The sequence below is a fragment of the Pieris brassicae genome, chromosome Z (assembly GCF_905147105.1).
Source record: "Pieris brassicae chromosome Z, ilPieBrab1.1, whole genome shotgun sequence".
Lineage (NCBI taxonomy): Eukaryota > Metazoa > Arthropoda > Insecta > Lepidoptera > Pieridae > Pieris > Pieris brassicae.
Window position 1 is genome coordinate 2,078,565 of NC_059680.1, and position 15,050 is coordinate 2,093,614.

The 15,050-nt window shown below is 33.8% G+C and overlaps 2 protein-coding genes and 1 long non-coding RNA gene across 6 annotated transcripts in view; all 3 read right to left on the bottom strand.

Annotated features, from left to right (window-relative positions):
* The window catches only part of LOC123718984 (unconventional myosin-Va), a 51,971-nt gene extending 43,996 nt beyond the window's left edge, over positions 1 to 7,975 (bottom strand). For 2 of the 4 annotated variants that reach the window (XM_045676018.1, XM_045676016.1), the window contains exons 1-2: positions 7,724 to 7,974; positions 54 to 176 (exon numbers count right to left, since the gene is read on the bottom strand). In XM_045676018.1, the coding sequence (XP_045531974.1) occupies positions 54 to 176; positions 7,724 to 7,750 (150 nt within the window). In that variant the 5' untranslated portion in view covers positions 7,751 to 7,974. Of the gene's footprint in view, positions 1 to 53; positions 177 to 7,723 lie in introns of all 4 variants that reach the window. The other 2 variants (XR_006755083.1, XM_045676017.1) reach the window with 2 other exon arrangements.
* A 910-nt stretch (positions 7,976 to 8,885) lies between these two features.
* Positions 8,886 to 10,844, bottom strand: LOC123718948. Its single transcript, XR_006755076.1, has 3 exons — positions 10,579 to 10,844; positions 9,387 to 9,513; positions 8,886 to 8,901 (listed from the first exon to the last, which is right to left on the bottom strand). It is a non-coding gene; the product is annotated as an uncharacterized LOC123718948 (long non-coding RNA).
* A 605-nt stretch (positions 10,845 to 11,449) lies between these two features.
* Positions 11,450 to 14,514, bottom strand: LOC123718947. Its single transcript, XM_045675962.1, has 9 exons — positions 14,444 to 14,514; positions 14,261 to 14,367; positions 13,956 to 14,187; positions 13,633 to 13,695; positions 12,844 to 12,906; positions 12,671 to 12,745; positions 12,051 to 12,113; positions 11,878 to 11,952; positions 11,450 to 11,673 (listed from the first exon to the last, which is right to left on the bottom strand). Exons 1-9 carry the CDS (start codon positions 14,489 to 14,491, stop codon positions 11,470 to 11,472), a joined length of 930 nt encoding a protein of 309 aa, XP_045531918.1. The 5' UTR covers positions 14,492 to 14,514; the 3' UTR covers positions 11,450 to 11,469.
* Between the last annotated feature and the right edge of the window lie 536 nt (positions 14,515 to 15,050).

The following is a 15,050-nucleotide window of genomic DNA, read 5'->3' on the forward strand; positions in this document are numbered from 1 at the left end:
CGTTCGCTCTCTGTTACAATAAAAAACTACTTCTACTTAACAAACGGTCTTACCTTAATCTGACGTATTTCGTTGGAGTCATCAATTTGAACAATGACCACCCCTGAACGGTAGTCGCTGGTGACGGTTGCGCCTTCCCACACCTTCACAGGGTGCTCCACCCAGACACGGGCACCCTGCAAGTCAAAAACCATATTAATGTCATCCTCCATTTTCAATTAAACCTTTCATAAGAGGGGTGGTCCCGGAGAAGGATTTCTTCAAGAAAACAGCGTACCAGTTCTTAAAAGACCGGAAAGACACTTGCGAGCCCTTTGGCAATGTAAGGGTCTATAGGCGGCGGTATCGCGTAACATATGATGAGCCTCCCGCCTGTTTGCCCTTGTTGGATATAAATTTGTGAAGGGGAACCGTAAGGACCTAACCCCAACTAGGGACCTTCTGTGTTCTGGGTAACAAATATTCCATGGTACATGTATGTTTAAAAAATGTTTTTTAAGAAGTCTAACTGCTACATATAACTCAACATTCATTCAAATAGTATGCTTTTTTTTTATTTTGGAGCTCATATCCCGTTGGACCTTCATTGGAAATCTGCTTCCAGCTCTATTTCGAGAAACGTTCTATGTCGACCGTCGATCATGACACTCTGGAAGTAGTAGTGCCACACAGCGAGATCGATCGGAAATTCTTCCCTTCCGCTAAAGTATTAACAGTTTTGCGTGAGTTAAGATCGGTGACGGTTGTTGGACGGATGTTCAAATAAATGAAACACTGTCTGAAGGTAAGTGTCAACTGTCTTTAATCGTTTAAAAAAGAAATTAGAAGCATTTAATGTATATTTCATTTTTAATGACGTTCAAAAGTGTACATTGTGTTAAATGAATAAATGATTTTTGACTTTGACTTTGAACCCCACTAGGATGCTGGACTAACAAAAAACTGCAACTTATGGATTCTTAAAACTAAATAACTACCAATCACGGATATAAGTGATGTCGACCTATTGTGTCACGAACATGCAAATGTTACACATATGAGTGTATAAAAAACTAGACCGCGCCGAAGGTCACATACTCGTTGGACCAGATCAAGTCTGCTGTAGAAGATGCACTCAATGAGTGTAGCAGGTTGACCTCAATAGGCAAACCAAAATAGGCAACGATGGCGAAATGTCGTGAAGCGCATCACATTTGCCCCATCCATAGTACTACTACATACCGATCATGACCGCTCTGTCAAGAGCGTACCGGATACGAAGAAGTACCGATAAGAAACTAAAGGGCTCGTTAACACTAAACTGACGTATTACACAGCATTGGCTGGTAAGACGATTGTTAATTGCGCTTATAATTATTAATGTATGTAACTTAACTTATGTCAGGTTACATAGTTCGTGGTAAAGAAATATTTCATTATTTTTGTGTGGCTGGCTTTCTATGGCTGACGATCTAATAAGATTTCGTCTAAATATAGCGGGTTTCTTTAAGCCAATTTTCGGAGGCAAATTCGTTTGACAGTTGACACTAGGGGTGCCACCCGTACTAATAAAGTATTGTTCGTTATTATAGGTACCTGTACTCTATACTTTATTTCTCATGATGTGATATATTTTTAAATAAATTAGTGGCGCGACAGTATTTTAAGGTCTGGGCCGCAGATTTGTGTTAAAGGCTTCAGACTTCTGTGCCTGACACACGCCGTCGACTTTTTAGCTCTAAAGCTAGCCGTTTTCCTTCGTAGAAGCTAAATGCGCACGCAGAAAGAAATGTATGAGAGTCGCACGCTGACGCCACTAAGCCAACACTGCTTCATGTTTCATGTGATTTCTTTAGTCGGAAATATTTTTCGATTAACGAAATCGTAAAGAAAAATAAATTGAGACAATGCCGGAAATCACATTCCAGCAACGTGCTGTTCGCAGAGCACTATCTTCCTTGGACATTCATAAGTAGAGCGGGCCGGATGGTATCCCTCCAATTGTGCTGCGTACATGTGCTCCTGAGTTGGCTCCGGTCCTGACGCGCCTTTTCCGGTACCTGTACTCGCTCGGCACTGTCCCGAAGTGCTGGAAGACCGCTTCGATACATCCGATCCCTAAAAAAGGCGATCGCTCTGATCCATCCAACTATCGCCCAATCGCAATAACCTCCTTGTTCTCCAAAATAATGGAATCCATTATTAATGGCCAGCTCTTGAGTTATCTAGAGGGCCACCAGCTGATTAGCGATTATCAGTACGGCTTTCGTCGTGGTCGTTCAGCTGGTGACCTTCTAGTATACCTTACTCATAGATGGGCAGAGGCAATTGAGTCCAAGGGGGAGGCACTAGCGGTTAGTTTGGACATAGCGAAAGCCTTCGATCGGGTGTGGCACAAAGCACTGCTCTCGAAGCTTCCAGCCTACGGGCTTCCTGAGAAATTATGCGACTGGATCTCCAGCTTTCTAGCCGATCGGAGCATCAAGGTCGTCGTCGACGGAGCATGTTCCGACCTTAAACCCGTGAATGCTGGGGTCCCACAAGGCTGTGTTCTGTCCCCGACCCTGTTTCTTCAGCATATCAATGATATGTTGCAACTTAGCAAAATTCATTGCTATGCGGACGACAGCACTGGGGATACTCTTTACACTGGCCGGGCAGGTATTTCTCGGGCAGTTGTCGATGAGTACCGGAACAAACTTGTGTCTGAAGTCGAAACTCTTTTACGCGGAGTCTCGGACTGGGGTAGACTAAACCTAGTCCAATTTAACCCCAAGAAGACACAAGTTTGCGCGTTTTCCGCGAAAAAAATACCCTTTGTCGCTACTCCTCTTTTCGAAAACACTCTTCTTGAAGCCACAGCCAGCATCGGAATACTTGGCGTTGACATATCGAACGACGTTCAGTTTCGCGGTCATTTGGAGGGAAAGGCTAAATTAGCCTCCAAAAAGCTTGGTGTGCTCAGCAAGGCGAGACGGTACTTCACTCCGGGCCACCGCTTGCAACTCTATAAAGCGCAAATACGGCCCCACATGGAATACTGTTGTCACCTCTGGGCGGGGGCTCCCCAGTACCAGCTCCTTCCACTTGACCGTATCCAACGAAGAGCGGTTCGAATCGTCGATGACCAATCCCTTTCCGAGCGGCTCGATCCTTTGGCGTTGCGTAGAGATGTGGGGTCACTCTGCATCTTCTACCGCATTTACCATGGAGAGTGTTCAGAGGAGTTGTTCGGATTAATACCTGCAGCTGAGTTTCAGCATCGGACGTCGAGGCAAAATACAAAATTCCACCCGTATCACCTCGACGTCCGACGTTCCACGACTGAGCGTTTCTCAAGGCAATTTTTGCCGCGCACCACCGCTATGTGGAACCAGCTGCCCACTGAAGTATTTCCGAACCAATTCGACTTAGGGTCCTTCAAGAAAAGAGCGTACAAATTCTTAAAAGGCCGGCAACGCACTCGCGAGCCCTCTGGCATTGAGAGTGTCCATGGGCGGCGGTATCACTTAACATCAGGTGAGCCTCCTGCCCGTTTGCCCCCTATTTTATAAAAAAAAAAAAAAAAAGATAAATATGCGTGGAAAATTAATATTTCATTAAGTATGTTTTGTTTTGGGATGTTTTAAAATCACTTAAAAAGTAATATTACAAAAATAATAATTAATAGATTTTTGAACTAAGATAAAAATGCATTAATGTCATCACCGTTACTTATCAATTAATTAAGTCAAAATACAGAAACGCAATTAAGTATTTGATAAGATTTTATTTGGTAATATAAATGTTTAATTAAAAACCCTCCTTTGTCCTTTTTTTATAGAGTATATTTTATTTATTTACTTATTAACACTTCGTTGCATTTACAGAAATATAATTAAATAAAAAGGAGGGTGCTTATCGCTTTCGAGCGATGTCTTCCAGGCAACCACTGCGAGAAAAAAATAGATATGGTAGGCAAGAAATGCAAAACATGAGACGTATAGTTAAAAGACAAAACTAATGGAACAAAACAAAGCAATCAAAACTAATATAAACAGTGAACAGTAATATTAAAAAAAATGTGTAGACCATAAATTTAATGCAAATGTAAGTTATTGTTATTCACAGCCAATTCCTTATTTAATTAAACACAATTAATTATTTCACACATTAAAAACATCCTAATCCACATTCTGTGTTGAGTGTAATCATTTACTTTTTGGCGCCAACACCACAGATTATCCTAATCGGCTAAAATACCGTCCACTATTACAGATTAGTTGAGTTGACAAATTAAGTACAATCAAGAGGAAATCTTTTAATTACTAAATCAGTTCAGTATCTTAATAGATTAAAAATTATGTGAATTATAGATTATTACAGTACAGCCAAAACTGAGGAAAATTTTAATTGGCGACACTATGACCAAGGTCCCTATTATACGCATCTCAAGACACAATCTCATATTGAGTGCTGTGTAATATGTTAAACGTCATACAGAAATATTGTTATGACAGCACTTGAAACTAAAGAAAAAATGTCATCAGTGATGTACACAAGAATATCTAAAAGTATGTTGGCTACAGTACTAACTCTAACTCAGGAAGAAAATATCTTTGAGTATGCATCAATCTGTTTGGCATTTTGCTGTAGAAAATTAATATGTTCTTATATTGTGTTGTCATGACAAATAAACAATAAAAACAAAACATTCTTCATCTCATCAAGGTGTATAGTTTGTTTATGAATAAAACAATGCATTGCAATTCTTTAAATCAATAAGAATCAACACCAATATCGACAGTCACTGTTTACCACAGGTTATAACAAAAAAAGCAGAGTAAAGAATTTTCATATGGCCATTGACACTAATATACAAATTTTTCCTTGACTTACAGTTAAATTCTGCGCATCTAAAACGTCTTAAGTGAAACTCCCACACACACAGAGCTAGGCATGAAACTAGATTAAACCAACACACTCATCAACTCGAGTTTTCTAATTGGATTTATTATAATACTCGGTTTAAAGAAATTACATGATAATTAGGTAATATGATTACCAACAGACATAGTTATTTAGTTCTTTAGTCAGGGATATTCAATGTTTAATAGTATTCATTCAAACTTCTCGAATTTATTATATTACAGCGGAAATTCCTAACTTCAAGACATGAATATCATATGCAACATAATAAGGTCATAGAGTTGCATATGATATGATTGGTTTATAATTAGAAAAATACTTTAGAAACCACTCCCAAATACTCTTTTGGAATGTATTTTAGACTGAAAATATATGTAATTTCCCTCTACATAGTGTTTCTTTGTTAGTGTCAACTAAAATATAAATATAGGTGGTATCGCTTGATTACCAGACTAGTATTCTAGTATCTATGCATATAAGTTGAATGCAGAATTATTTAATAGTCAATAAAGAACAAAAAACTGTAAAATCAATGAAAAACAAGTAACTTGACAGAAATACCTACCCATGCATTGTTTTGGTTAGTATAAAAAATAAATTCATTATATTATAATTATATTCTCCAAATCTCCTCACCTCAACTTAAAATTAAGAGCAGAGTGCATTGTTGGCCTAGGGGCTTTAGCATGCAATTATTGGCTTCGGAGTGCAATTTTCAACCCTTGAGGATGTTTTAGTTTAGTTGTTAGTGGAGGATATTTTAAATTACATCCACTAACGCTTGCTTGTACCATGACAACAGTGGAGAAACTGGCAAGCCATAAACCTAAACCTAGATTTTAAATAGTGTCAGCCACAGATGGCTATTCTTAGTAAAAATCAAGATGAAAATTACTCAGAAACAGATACAGAAAGCTAAGCCCAAGATCTAAAATAATAGCATTGATGTTTTTTACTTATAATCTCAGACATAAACACAATTTCAACAAAATTCAGTAATAATATTCTCTAATCTATAATTTCTTCAACTTTTCAAAATTATGAACATTACACATGTTTTGTATAATACTACTAAAGTGACGATGACATCACAGTTGAGTTAATAATAGGCATAATTTATGTCTAATATGTTGACAAAAAAGGTTTTACCAGTACCTATACAACCTAATGTTTCACCAGAAATAGAACCCAAAATGTTGGATTTATTTGTTCTGTAACCTTTGATACAGAGGTCTAATTGTGGTTAAGTAATTGATACAACACCTAGCTCTCTTACATTGAAATTATTTTAATTAATATTTAAATTAATTCTCAAGGAAATTGGACAACATTTTTAAATTTAATCTTATTGGAATTGACATAAATATAATTTCATGGAATGTTTTAGTTTTGAGACTTTAAGGTATGGAAGAAACATTTATGTAAATATAACTGTTATATACAAACATAATGTGTTATATAGCTTCACATATCAACTCACTAGACAGATATTCATAAGTTCTGATATGTAAATAAATAGTAATAATTTTTAGTGTATAGCTTGACATTTTACATTTTTTTTAAATAACTCTTCTCTTATATTAAATTCAATAAAGCAAATTTAGTCTTAACATAGAATAGTTAATTTTATATTAAGATATCAAAAATATTTGTCTTATTAAACCTATCTAAAAAAAATATTGTAAATATACTAAATCCTCTAGGTTAGGGTAATGACATGAGTATTTCTTTAAGTTTCAGTAATGTTAAAAAATCAATAATGTGATAAATATTCTATAAAATATATATTAAACAGTTGGCAAGGCAAAACAACAGTTTCTTGTTTTATAAATCCTATTCTATATCATAGAAGGGGGTTCTAATATCATCCTAATAAGAATGTTCTCTAATTAGAATAAGGATAATATTGGAATGTGACCGACCGAATACAGTAGAATCTCGATTACCCAAAACACAATGCAACGGTAAAAAAATTGGAGTTGTAAAGTTTTAAACTTAACAAGAACTCCTAGATATATATGGCTTAACAGCTGAAATTATGGAGGCACAATTTCTAAGTGTAAGATTTGTAGAGTCGAATTTGTATAACAATTCAAGTTTTGTCTTAAGAATGTATTTATTCAACGCACATGTACAAGACAGAATTAATAAATGAGAAGCTCTGAACCCGAACATTCATTTTGGATTTCATTCCTATTCTTTTGGGGAATTCCAAGAATGATATCTTAATATTTTACTAAGACTTAGTCTCTTTTTTGAAATTTGAGTTATAGAGTACAAACATGTATTATCAATAGTTCATAGGGAAATAACATTTTGTTTTAGTTACAAAGTCTAAATAATTTGAGATACCGCATATTTAGGGGTTCAGCAGAAAATAATGGCAATTTTTTTCGACTTAACGAGGTTCCAGTTATCGAGATTCCACTATATATACTTTGGTTAAAAACACATCCACTATTTTTAAAATTTATTAATTTAATGATTACCTAATTTTAGTAATTATTTCATAATCTTTTTATTTGAAAATTCCTGATACATTTACAAAAAAACTGGTATTATTGTGTAATAATTTCCGTAAACAGCCACTTATGCTCGAACGGTAAGATAAAATCTTATGCATTATTCATATTCGTAATATTATGCTAACATAATGATTTCATACTTTTTGACATAGATAGTGAGAGTGATAATTATTCAGTGACCATAAAAATGATTTATGATGATGCAGTAGTATAAATAGGTTTTATATGAAGTTTATATTGGCCAGAAATAGACCAAATATATTTTTTTGGTAATATTTTTTTAATTTTAGAACAAAATATCAAAATCTTACCTTAGTGTAAAGTTCTTTCGTAGTCATGGTGATGTGTTTTCACTTAGTTATTTTAATAAATTCGCTAAATATCACATCATTTCACCACGAGGCATAAACTTTTGAAATTCATTTTAAAATACAAGGTAGATTTAAAAAAAATTGCTAATTTTTCGATGTAAATTGCGAAACGTCACTGCGTTGTTGAGTGTCTGCTTTGACATATGTCATTGAAATTTTATCAATACTTCAAGAACATGCGACTAGAGAGCCAATGAGAAGCTAGCTACGTGAACAGAAAATTAAGAAAACATAATAAATACGTGGGATTTACTCAGTAGGAAATGTTAACAACCACAACAATCAAATGCTCATAAGAACGAGTCTCATAACATAATTATGTTGGTTCAAAGATAAGTTTTACTTTCTTCATCATTCTCACGAGTGATGTAAGATAGTTAATGAAGATTTGGGTCAAACGTGGAAGGAGTTTTTAAAGTTCAACTAATTTTATTAGGCTGCCATCTATTTAAAACATTATAAACGAATATAACGATTTTATGACGAAGTCTATAGTACACTGAAAATGTGAATTCAAAAATGACGAGTAATCTTAAAAATTTTAAATTACTTATAACATATTATATTCATTTTGAACCGACTCTACCGACTGAACCCGCAAATATGAAAATCAATATTTTTATTATGTATTTTTGCTCAATTACAAGTGTTTTACTTCATAACGTGTTTAAAGAGATAACAAGCACTGGAAACAAACAGATAACTATCTGGATAACATTTGGCTCAATATGATTTTGTTTTTTATACCATATTATTTAGTGTTCTGTGTTTTTTATGATAATCAAATTTGTTCTTAAACATCTTATGTAAAATATATCTTAATTTGAACAAGAAAAAACATAATAAAAAATTAACTATTATCACTGTGAAACTAATCAATAAGAATAAACAATAGTCTGAAGTTCGTACAGTCCGCTTTCAAGTTTCAATAAATAAACAAATGTTGTCAGTCCTTAATATTTTATTTTGCTTTTACATAAATACGATTTGATATATTGGTAACATTAGGCCTGATTATCAAGTCGTCTACTTATTTTCCGGGGAAGGGAACCAGGTTTGGCAGGCTTCTGTAGCGATTTCACAGAGGGCAGTAAATGCCTTGGCTCTGTTCTCATAATCTGTGAATAAAATTGTAAATATATATTATTGGTTAAACCAAAAAATCAGTTGCGCTACAACCTTTTTAGGTCTGGTCAGTTTTATATGTCTGTTTCATGATTTGTCAATTAAATGGATGATCAGCCTCTTGTGCCTGACACACGCCGTCGATTGTATATTTTTAAGTTCTAAGATGTTTAATGTTTCAAGGTATAAATGAGGCTTAATTATTATTATTAGTTGCCGTATTTTTATCCAATCGGTGTTCTGTTTCTTGCATGCTGTTGTACGTCTATTGTAATATAAAATTAATTAATCAGCGTAATGTAAAATTGTATACGTATAAGCACGTATGTTGTAAGGTTCTTATAGAGAAATCAGTTAAAACTGTAAACCGTAAATTAGGCCGTTTAAAATCGAATATATGTATATAAAATATATTATATATGGTATATTCCTGTCATTTGTGATTTTATATGTCAAATGTTTTTTTTTAAATACACACCAGAAGGACCTCTCTTGCCAAACATAATTCCATTCATTGGAGCGTTCTTGTAATTTGCTTCGCTAACTTGAACTAAGCAGATAACTGCCAAAATGACAGCGACACATGCATACTTCATTGCTGACATCTGAAAATAGAGAAGTTTAGGTTTAAATAAGTTTATTCAGATTAAAACATAAATAATATAAAAGTAAGTATTAAGTGTTCTTGTGGCTTTGAAGTAAGTAAGTAGTAAGTAGCCTTAGACACCATGGTCTGCATTGCCAAGAGAAGACGGGTCACTTTTCTTACCACGCCATGCACAACGACGCCGCTCTCTTGCCTCAATGTTCAAGCCATTTTGGTGCCAACAGGAATCGTTAGAGACTATGGCAAGAAGCCGGATGTCTTGGAGCCCTTAGGGATTGGGACGGGCTTTGATATGGGATGCCTCTTGTGTGGACAAGTTAGCCCCGTACCACCGCCAATTAGACAAGCTAAAAAGATGGCGAGCCTGGACAGCAGGCGAAAAATTATAAACGGCACAAATATAAGAGTCTTTCCTCCAATTTCGATTTTGTTCCCTTTGGCCCGTGGGGTTCAAGTGCACAGGCGCTTATTAAAGATTTAAGTTGGCGCCTAGTAGATAGTACCGAGTCCCCAGATCAAGGAAGCTTTCCTGAGTCAAGGAATAAGTATCGCAATACAGCGAAGAAATGCTGCCAGCGTTACCTTACACTGCCACAGGGAACAAACTTTTAATGTTTGTTCTAATTTTCTTTTATTTATTATTTCTTTGTAGGTTAAGGAAATTTTATATACAAAAACATTGTATATAACATGATTTAATGATTTCCTACATTTCCTAAATATTAATCGAACAGAATTTAGAAATGATTTTATAGATATAGCTAAAAATCTTGTAGATTCCTAATGTATACAAAAATGTGGAAAATTTTAATATTTTATTACACAGTGTCTCCCTTCATTCAATTACTTTGAATTTAATGCTGGTAATAATAAAACAACAAAATATTAGGAATTAATAATTACATTAAAGCAAAATATAAAAAAGTTCCACCAAAAACTAAGTAAACTATTACCTATTTTTTATTTATTAATTTTTAATACTTATTATTATTACTATGTAAATTAAGAAAATTGTAATTATTGTTATATATAGTTGAAATTATTGAAAATAAATTTCTATTACCTTAACTGTGGTATATTGTTGATTGTAACACTGAAATACGACTGATGTCAAAGGGACGTCTTCCCGCCAATTTATAGCATCAAAATACAATATGGCGGCTGTCCACTCAATTAAAGGATTATTGGATTTTCACCGCATATTCTCTATGATCAAGTTTATCCCCGGGGATTAAAACTCTATTAGGGAACAAATATATTGGTTAGGCGCTTCACTATTTGTTATATAAGATTTGAAACCTTTCAACGATATTTAATGTAAAAGGTGGGTCAGAATAGGTTTTGACATATGGAGTGTCACATTCTTAGGTCTCTCAAATCTCCTGAGACATTTGATATTCCTTCTCACCTTTGAGGGACCTCAATTTGAGGGTTGTTCCCCTGAAACTAGCTAAGACCCAAGACTCACGGATTTTTAATGAAAGCCGATTAAAACAAATTTTAACGGGGAACAAGTTCATGGCAGACTACTTTGAAATTGGAGAGACTCTGGCTATGCTTGCACACCTTATTTATTTATACCAATATTAATTCCGACCAATCATAAAGAGGAATCATACAATTATGCTCACATCAGAACTCACAATAGTGTAGAGAGATGTTTTGGTGTTTCCAAACACTACCAAATCATCTCTACCAAACACTAAGCTGTTACAATATACTGCTTAGGCAGTATTGCACATTATAGCCATTGATTTAAAAGAGGAACCTATCTCTGATGATGATGAGACCCTGCCTTCACCACCAACAGTACCCTCATCCCAAAACACTGCATGGAGCAGCAGTAAGAGCCATTTTTATTGTTGAAACTGAAGTTCTTAATTTAGTTTGTTTTAACAATTAAGTTATTTAAACAAATAAAACACTATTTTCAAAACATTTTTATTCCATTAACCTATTTATTTTTAAGTTTTTCTAATGTCTTCATGAACATTAGGGATTGTAACTTTAAGTTTATCATTAGTTGGCTATGCTTTTCGGCCATATTCTTAAGTTTAAGTTCGTGTTCTTTTTGGGAGCGCTCATTTTGTGTAGCCCAAAACCTATACATATCTGCACATGAGGCTTCTCCACTAAAATTACTACTGGCTTTCTGTAACTAATAAGAGAATATTAATTAAAGCTCTGTTCATGCACAACTTAAAAAAATTCATATGATGATTCATATTATAAGAAGACCTTCCTGGAAGAACAGTCAATTTATAAGTGCAAATCAGACCTAAAACTAATTGCGCATGCAACAGACCTGGATAGCAACTTTATTTTATTAAACTTAAAGATAGAGATAATTTAAATATAATACCAGTGTTTTCCTCGTAGTTGGAGTTTTCTTTTTTGGAGTTCTTAAAGGACTTTTAACTGGTGTTATAGGATTATCCTAGAAAATAATGAAATTGTTAACTTATATTGTCTCTGTTGTGCACACTTTTGTTTGGCTTTTCTAGTATTTAAGTTATGTCCAAACTGATTGATTACCTGGTTGGCTTCATTATCTTTGGGGATATCATTGGCTTCGGAAACAATGTTATTTGTAATGTCCTGAAATAAATAAATAATATCTATTAATTTGAGTATCATGTTGAATAGTTTGCACTCTCAACTTTGAAGTTCTTAATTTAGTTTGTTTTAACAATTAAGTTATTTAAACAAATAAAACACTATTTTCAAAACATTTTTACTCCATTAACCTATGTATTTTTAAGTTTTTCTAATGTCTTTATGAACATTAGGGATTGTAACTTTAAATTTATCATTAGTTGGCTATGCTTTTCGGCCATATTCTTAAGTTTAAGTTCGTGTTCTTTTTGGGAGCGCTCATTTTGTGTAGCCCAAAACCTATACATATCTGCACATGAGGCTTCTCCACTAAAACTACTACTGGCTTTCTGTAACTAATAAGAGAATATTAATTAAAGCTCTGTTCATGCACAACTTAAAAAAATTCATATGATGATTCATATTATAAGAAGACCTTCCTGGAAGAACAGTCAATTTATAAGTGCAAATCAGACCTAAAACTAATTGCGCATGCAACAGACCTGGATAGCAACTTTATTTTATTAAACTTAAAGATAGAGATAATTTAAATATAATACCAGTGTTTTCCTCGTAGTTGGAGTTTTCTTTTTTGGAGTTCTTAAAGGACTTTTAACTGGTGTTATAGGATTATTCTAGAAAATAATGAAATTGTTAACTTATATTGTCTCTGTTGTGCACACTTTTGTTTGGCTTTTCTAGTATTTAAGTTATGTCCAAACTGATTGATTACCTGGTTGGCTTCATTATCTTTGGGGATATCATTGGCTTCGGAAACAATGTTATTTGTAATGTCCTGAAATAAATAAATAATATCTATTAATTTGAGTATCATGTTGAATAGTTTGCACTCTCAACTTTGAAGTTCTTAATTTAGTTTGTTTTAACAATTAAGTTATTTAAACAAATAAAACACTATTTTCAAAACATTTTTACTCCATTAACCTATGTATTTTTAAGTTTTTCTAATGTCTTTATGAACATTAGGGATTGTAACTTTAAATTTATCATTAGTTGGCCATGCTTTTCGGCCATATTCTTAAGTTTAAGTTCGTGTTCTTTTTGGGAGCGCTCATTTTGTGTAGCCCTAAACCTATGCATATCTGCACATGAGGCTTCTCCACTAAAACTACTACTGGCTTTCTGTATCTAATAAGAGAATATTAATTAAAGCTCTGTTCATGCACAACTTAAAAAAATTCATATGATGATTCATATTATAAGACCTTCCTGGAAGAACTGTCAATTTATAAGTGCAAATCAGACCTAAAACTAATTGGGCATGCAACAGACCTAGATAGCAACTTTATTTTATTAAACTTAAAGATAGAGATAATTTAATATAATATTAGTGTTTTCCTCCTAGTTGGAGTTTTCTTCTTTGGAGTTGTTAAAGGACTTTTAACTGGTGTTATAGGATTATCCTAGAAAATAATGAAATTGTTAACTTATATTGTCTCTGTTGTGCACACTTTTGTTTGGCTTTTCTAGTATTTAGGTTATGTCCAAACTGATTGATTACCTGGTTTGCTTCATTATCTTTGGGGATATCATTGGCTTCGGAAACAATGTTATTTGTAATGTCCTGAAATAAATAAATAATATCTATTAATTTGAGTATCATATTGAGTAGTTTGCACTCAGGTGTTATTGTGTATTATACCCACTGTCCATTATAAGTGGGAATGGGCTCACTTTTGGCTGGACAGAGTTTCGGTACGATGTTCTAAGGTATTAGAATATCTCTAGGGGACTACCTTGTAGGGGAATATAGTATTGAGCGTATGCTTATGCTTGAGAGGTTGAACCTTGAACATCCATTATATTTATAATTTACATTCCTACCTCGTCACTATCAGAAAAAAATCCAACAAAACTGCATTCTTCATCTTGTGATAAGATCACACATTCTGCCACATTCATTGTATCTGGAGGTGATGGTGGCTTTGGTCCACCTTCAGTTTTTGATTCTTCACGCCGATAAGACGACTTTTCTTTTTTCATATCAAATTTATTGAGCTTCCAGTGGTTTGCCAATTGTGTTTTGTTTCTTGACCTGAGATTTGCTTGATTAAATCTGAAAAATTACATGTTTTGATTAAACAATGTGGTCATTTTTTTGAGATGCAGGTATTTATTAAAATGTTTACTTTTTTGTTATATCGTTCCAGGCGTTAATTTTATCCTTATGCTTCGAGCTTAAATCCTTGTTCTCAATTATTGGTAAATATGGTTGTAGTATATTTTTAAGAAGTTGCTGTAACAAACACAATACGCAAAAGCAATGAATAGCTCATGTTTCAGTTTTACTCAACATTCACAATTCTACATACCTTTTCTTCTTTAGCCCAACTAATAAAGCGTTTCCTTTTACCTCCCATTTTACCTGGACCTGATTAGAAATTCAAATAACCACACCAAAGTTTTAATATAATTCAAAATTCGAAAAATATAGCACAAATAGACATTCGAAATTGAAAGCTCTACATCTAATCACTCGGCAAGATTCGAAATTCAAAAACAATATATTTACAACATTTGTGTAATTTTTAAAATTAAATAAATGTAAAATAAAATACAAATCATTATGTATTTAGTTATTTTATTTGTTTTAAGGACTTTAAGTACCTAGGACTTTAATACCTTGTCGGTGGTTGATTTATTCAGTCCCTACTGACTATGAGACCCTCTGTTGTAACATTTACATATTATTATTTATTACAACAACGAGTAAAGTAAAAGCCTTTATTTGTTTAGCTATATGTAGAATATAATTCAGATTGAGGCCTCCCTAGGAAGTCAGAGACCTGTGACAGGGAAGCTTCGCTCTTCTTTAAATTTACAAAGTTTCATCAAGGGTAACCAACTTTTACTTTACTGCATATGCTGCAGAGCTCTGCCTATTCGAAAGAGTCTCTATATGTGGGCCCCACTGGAGTG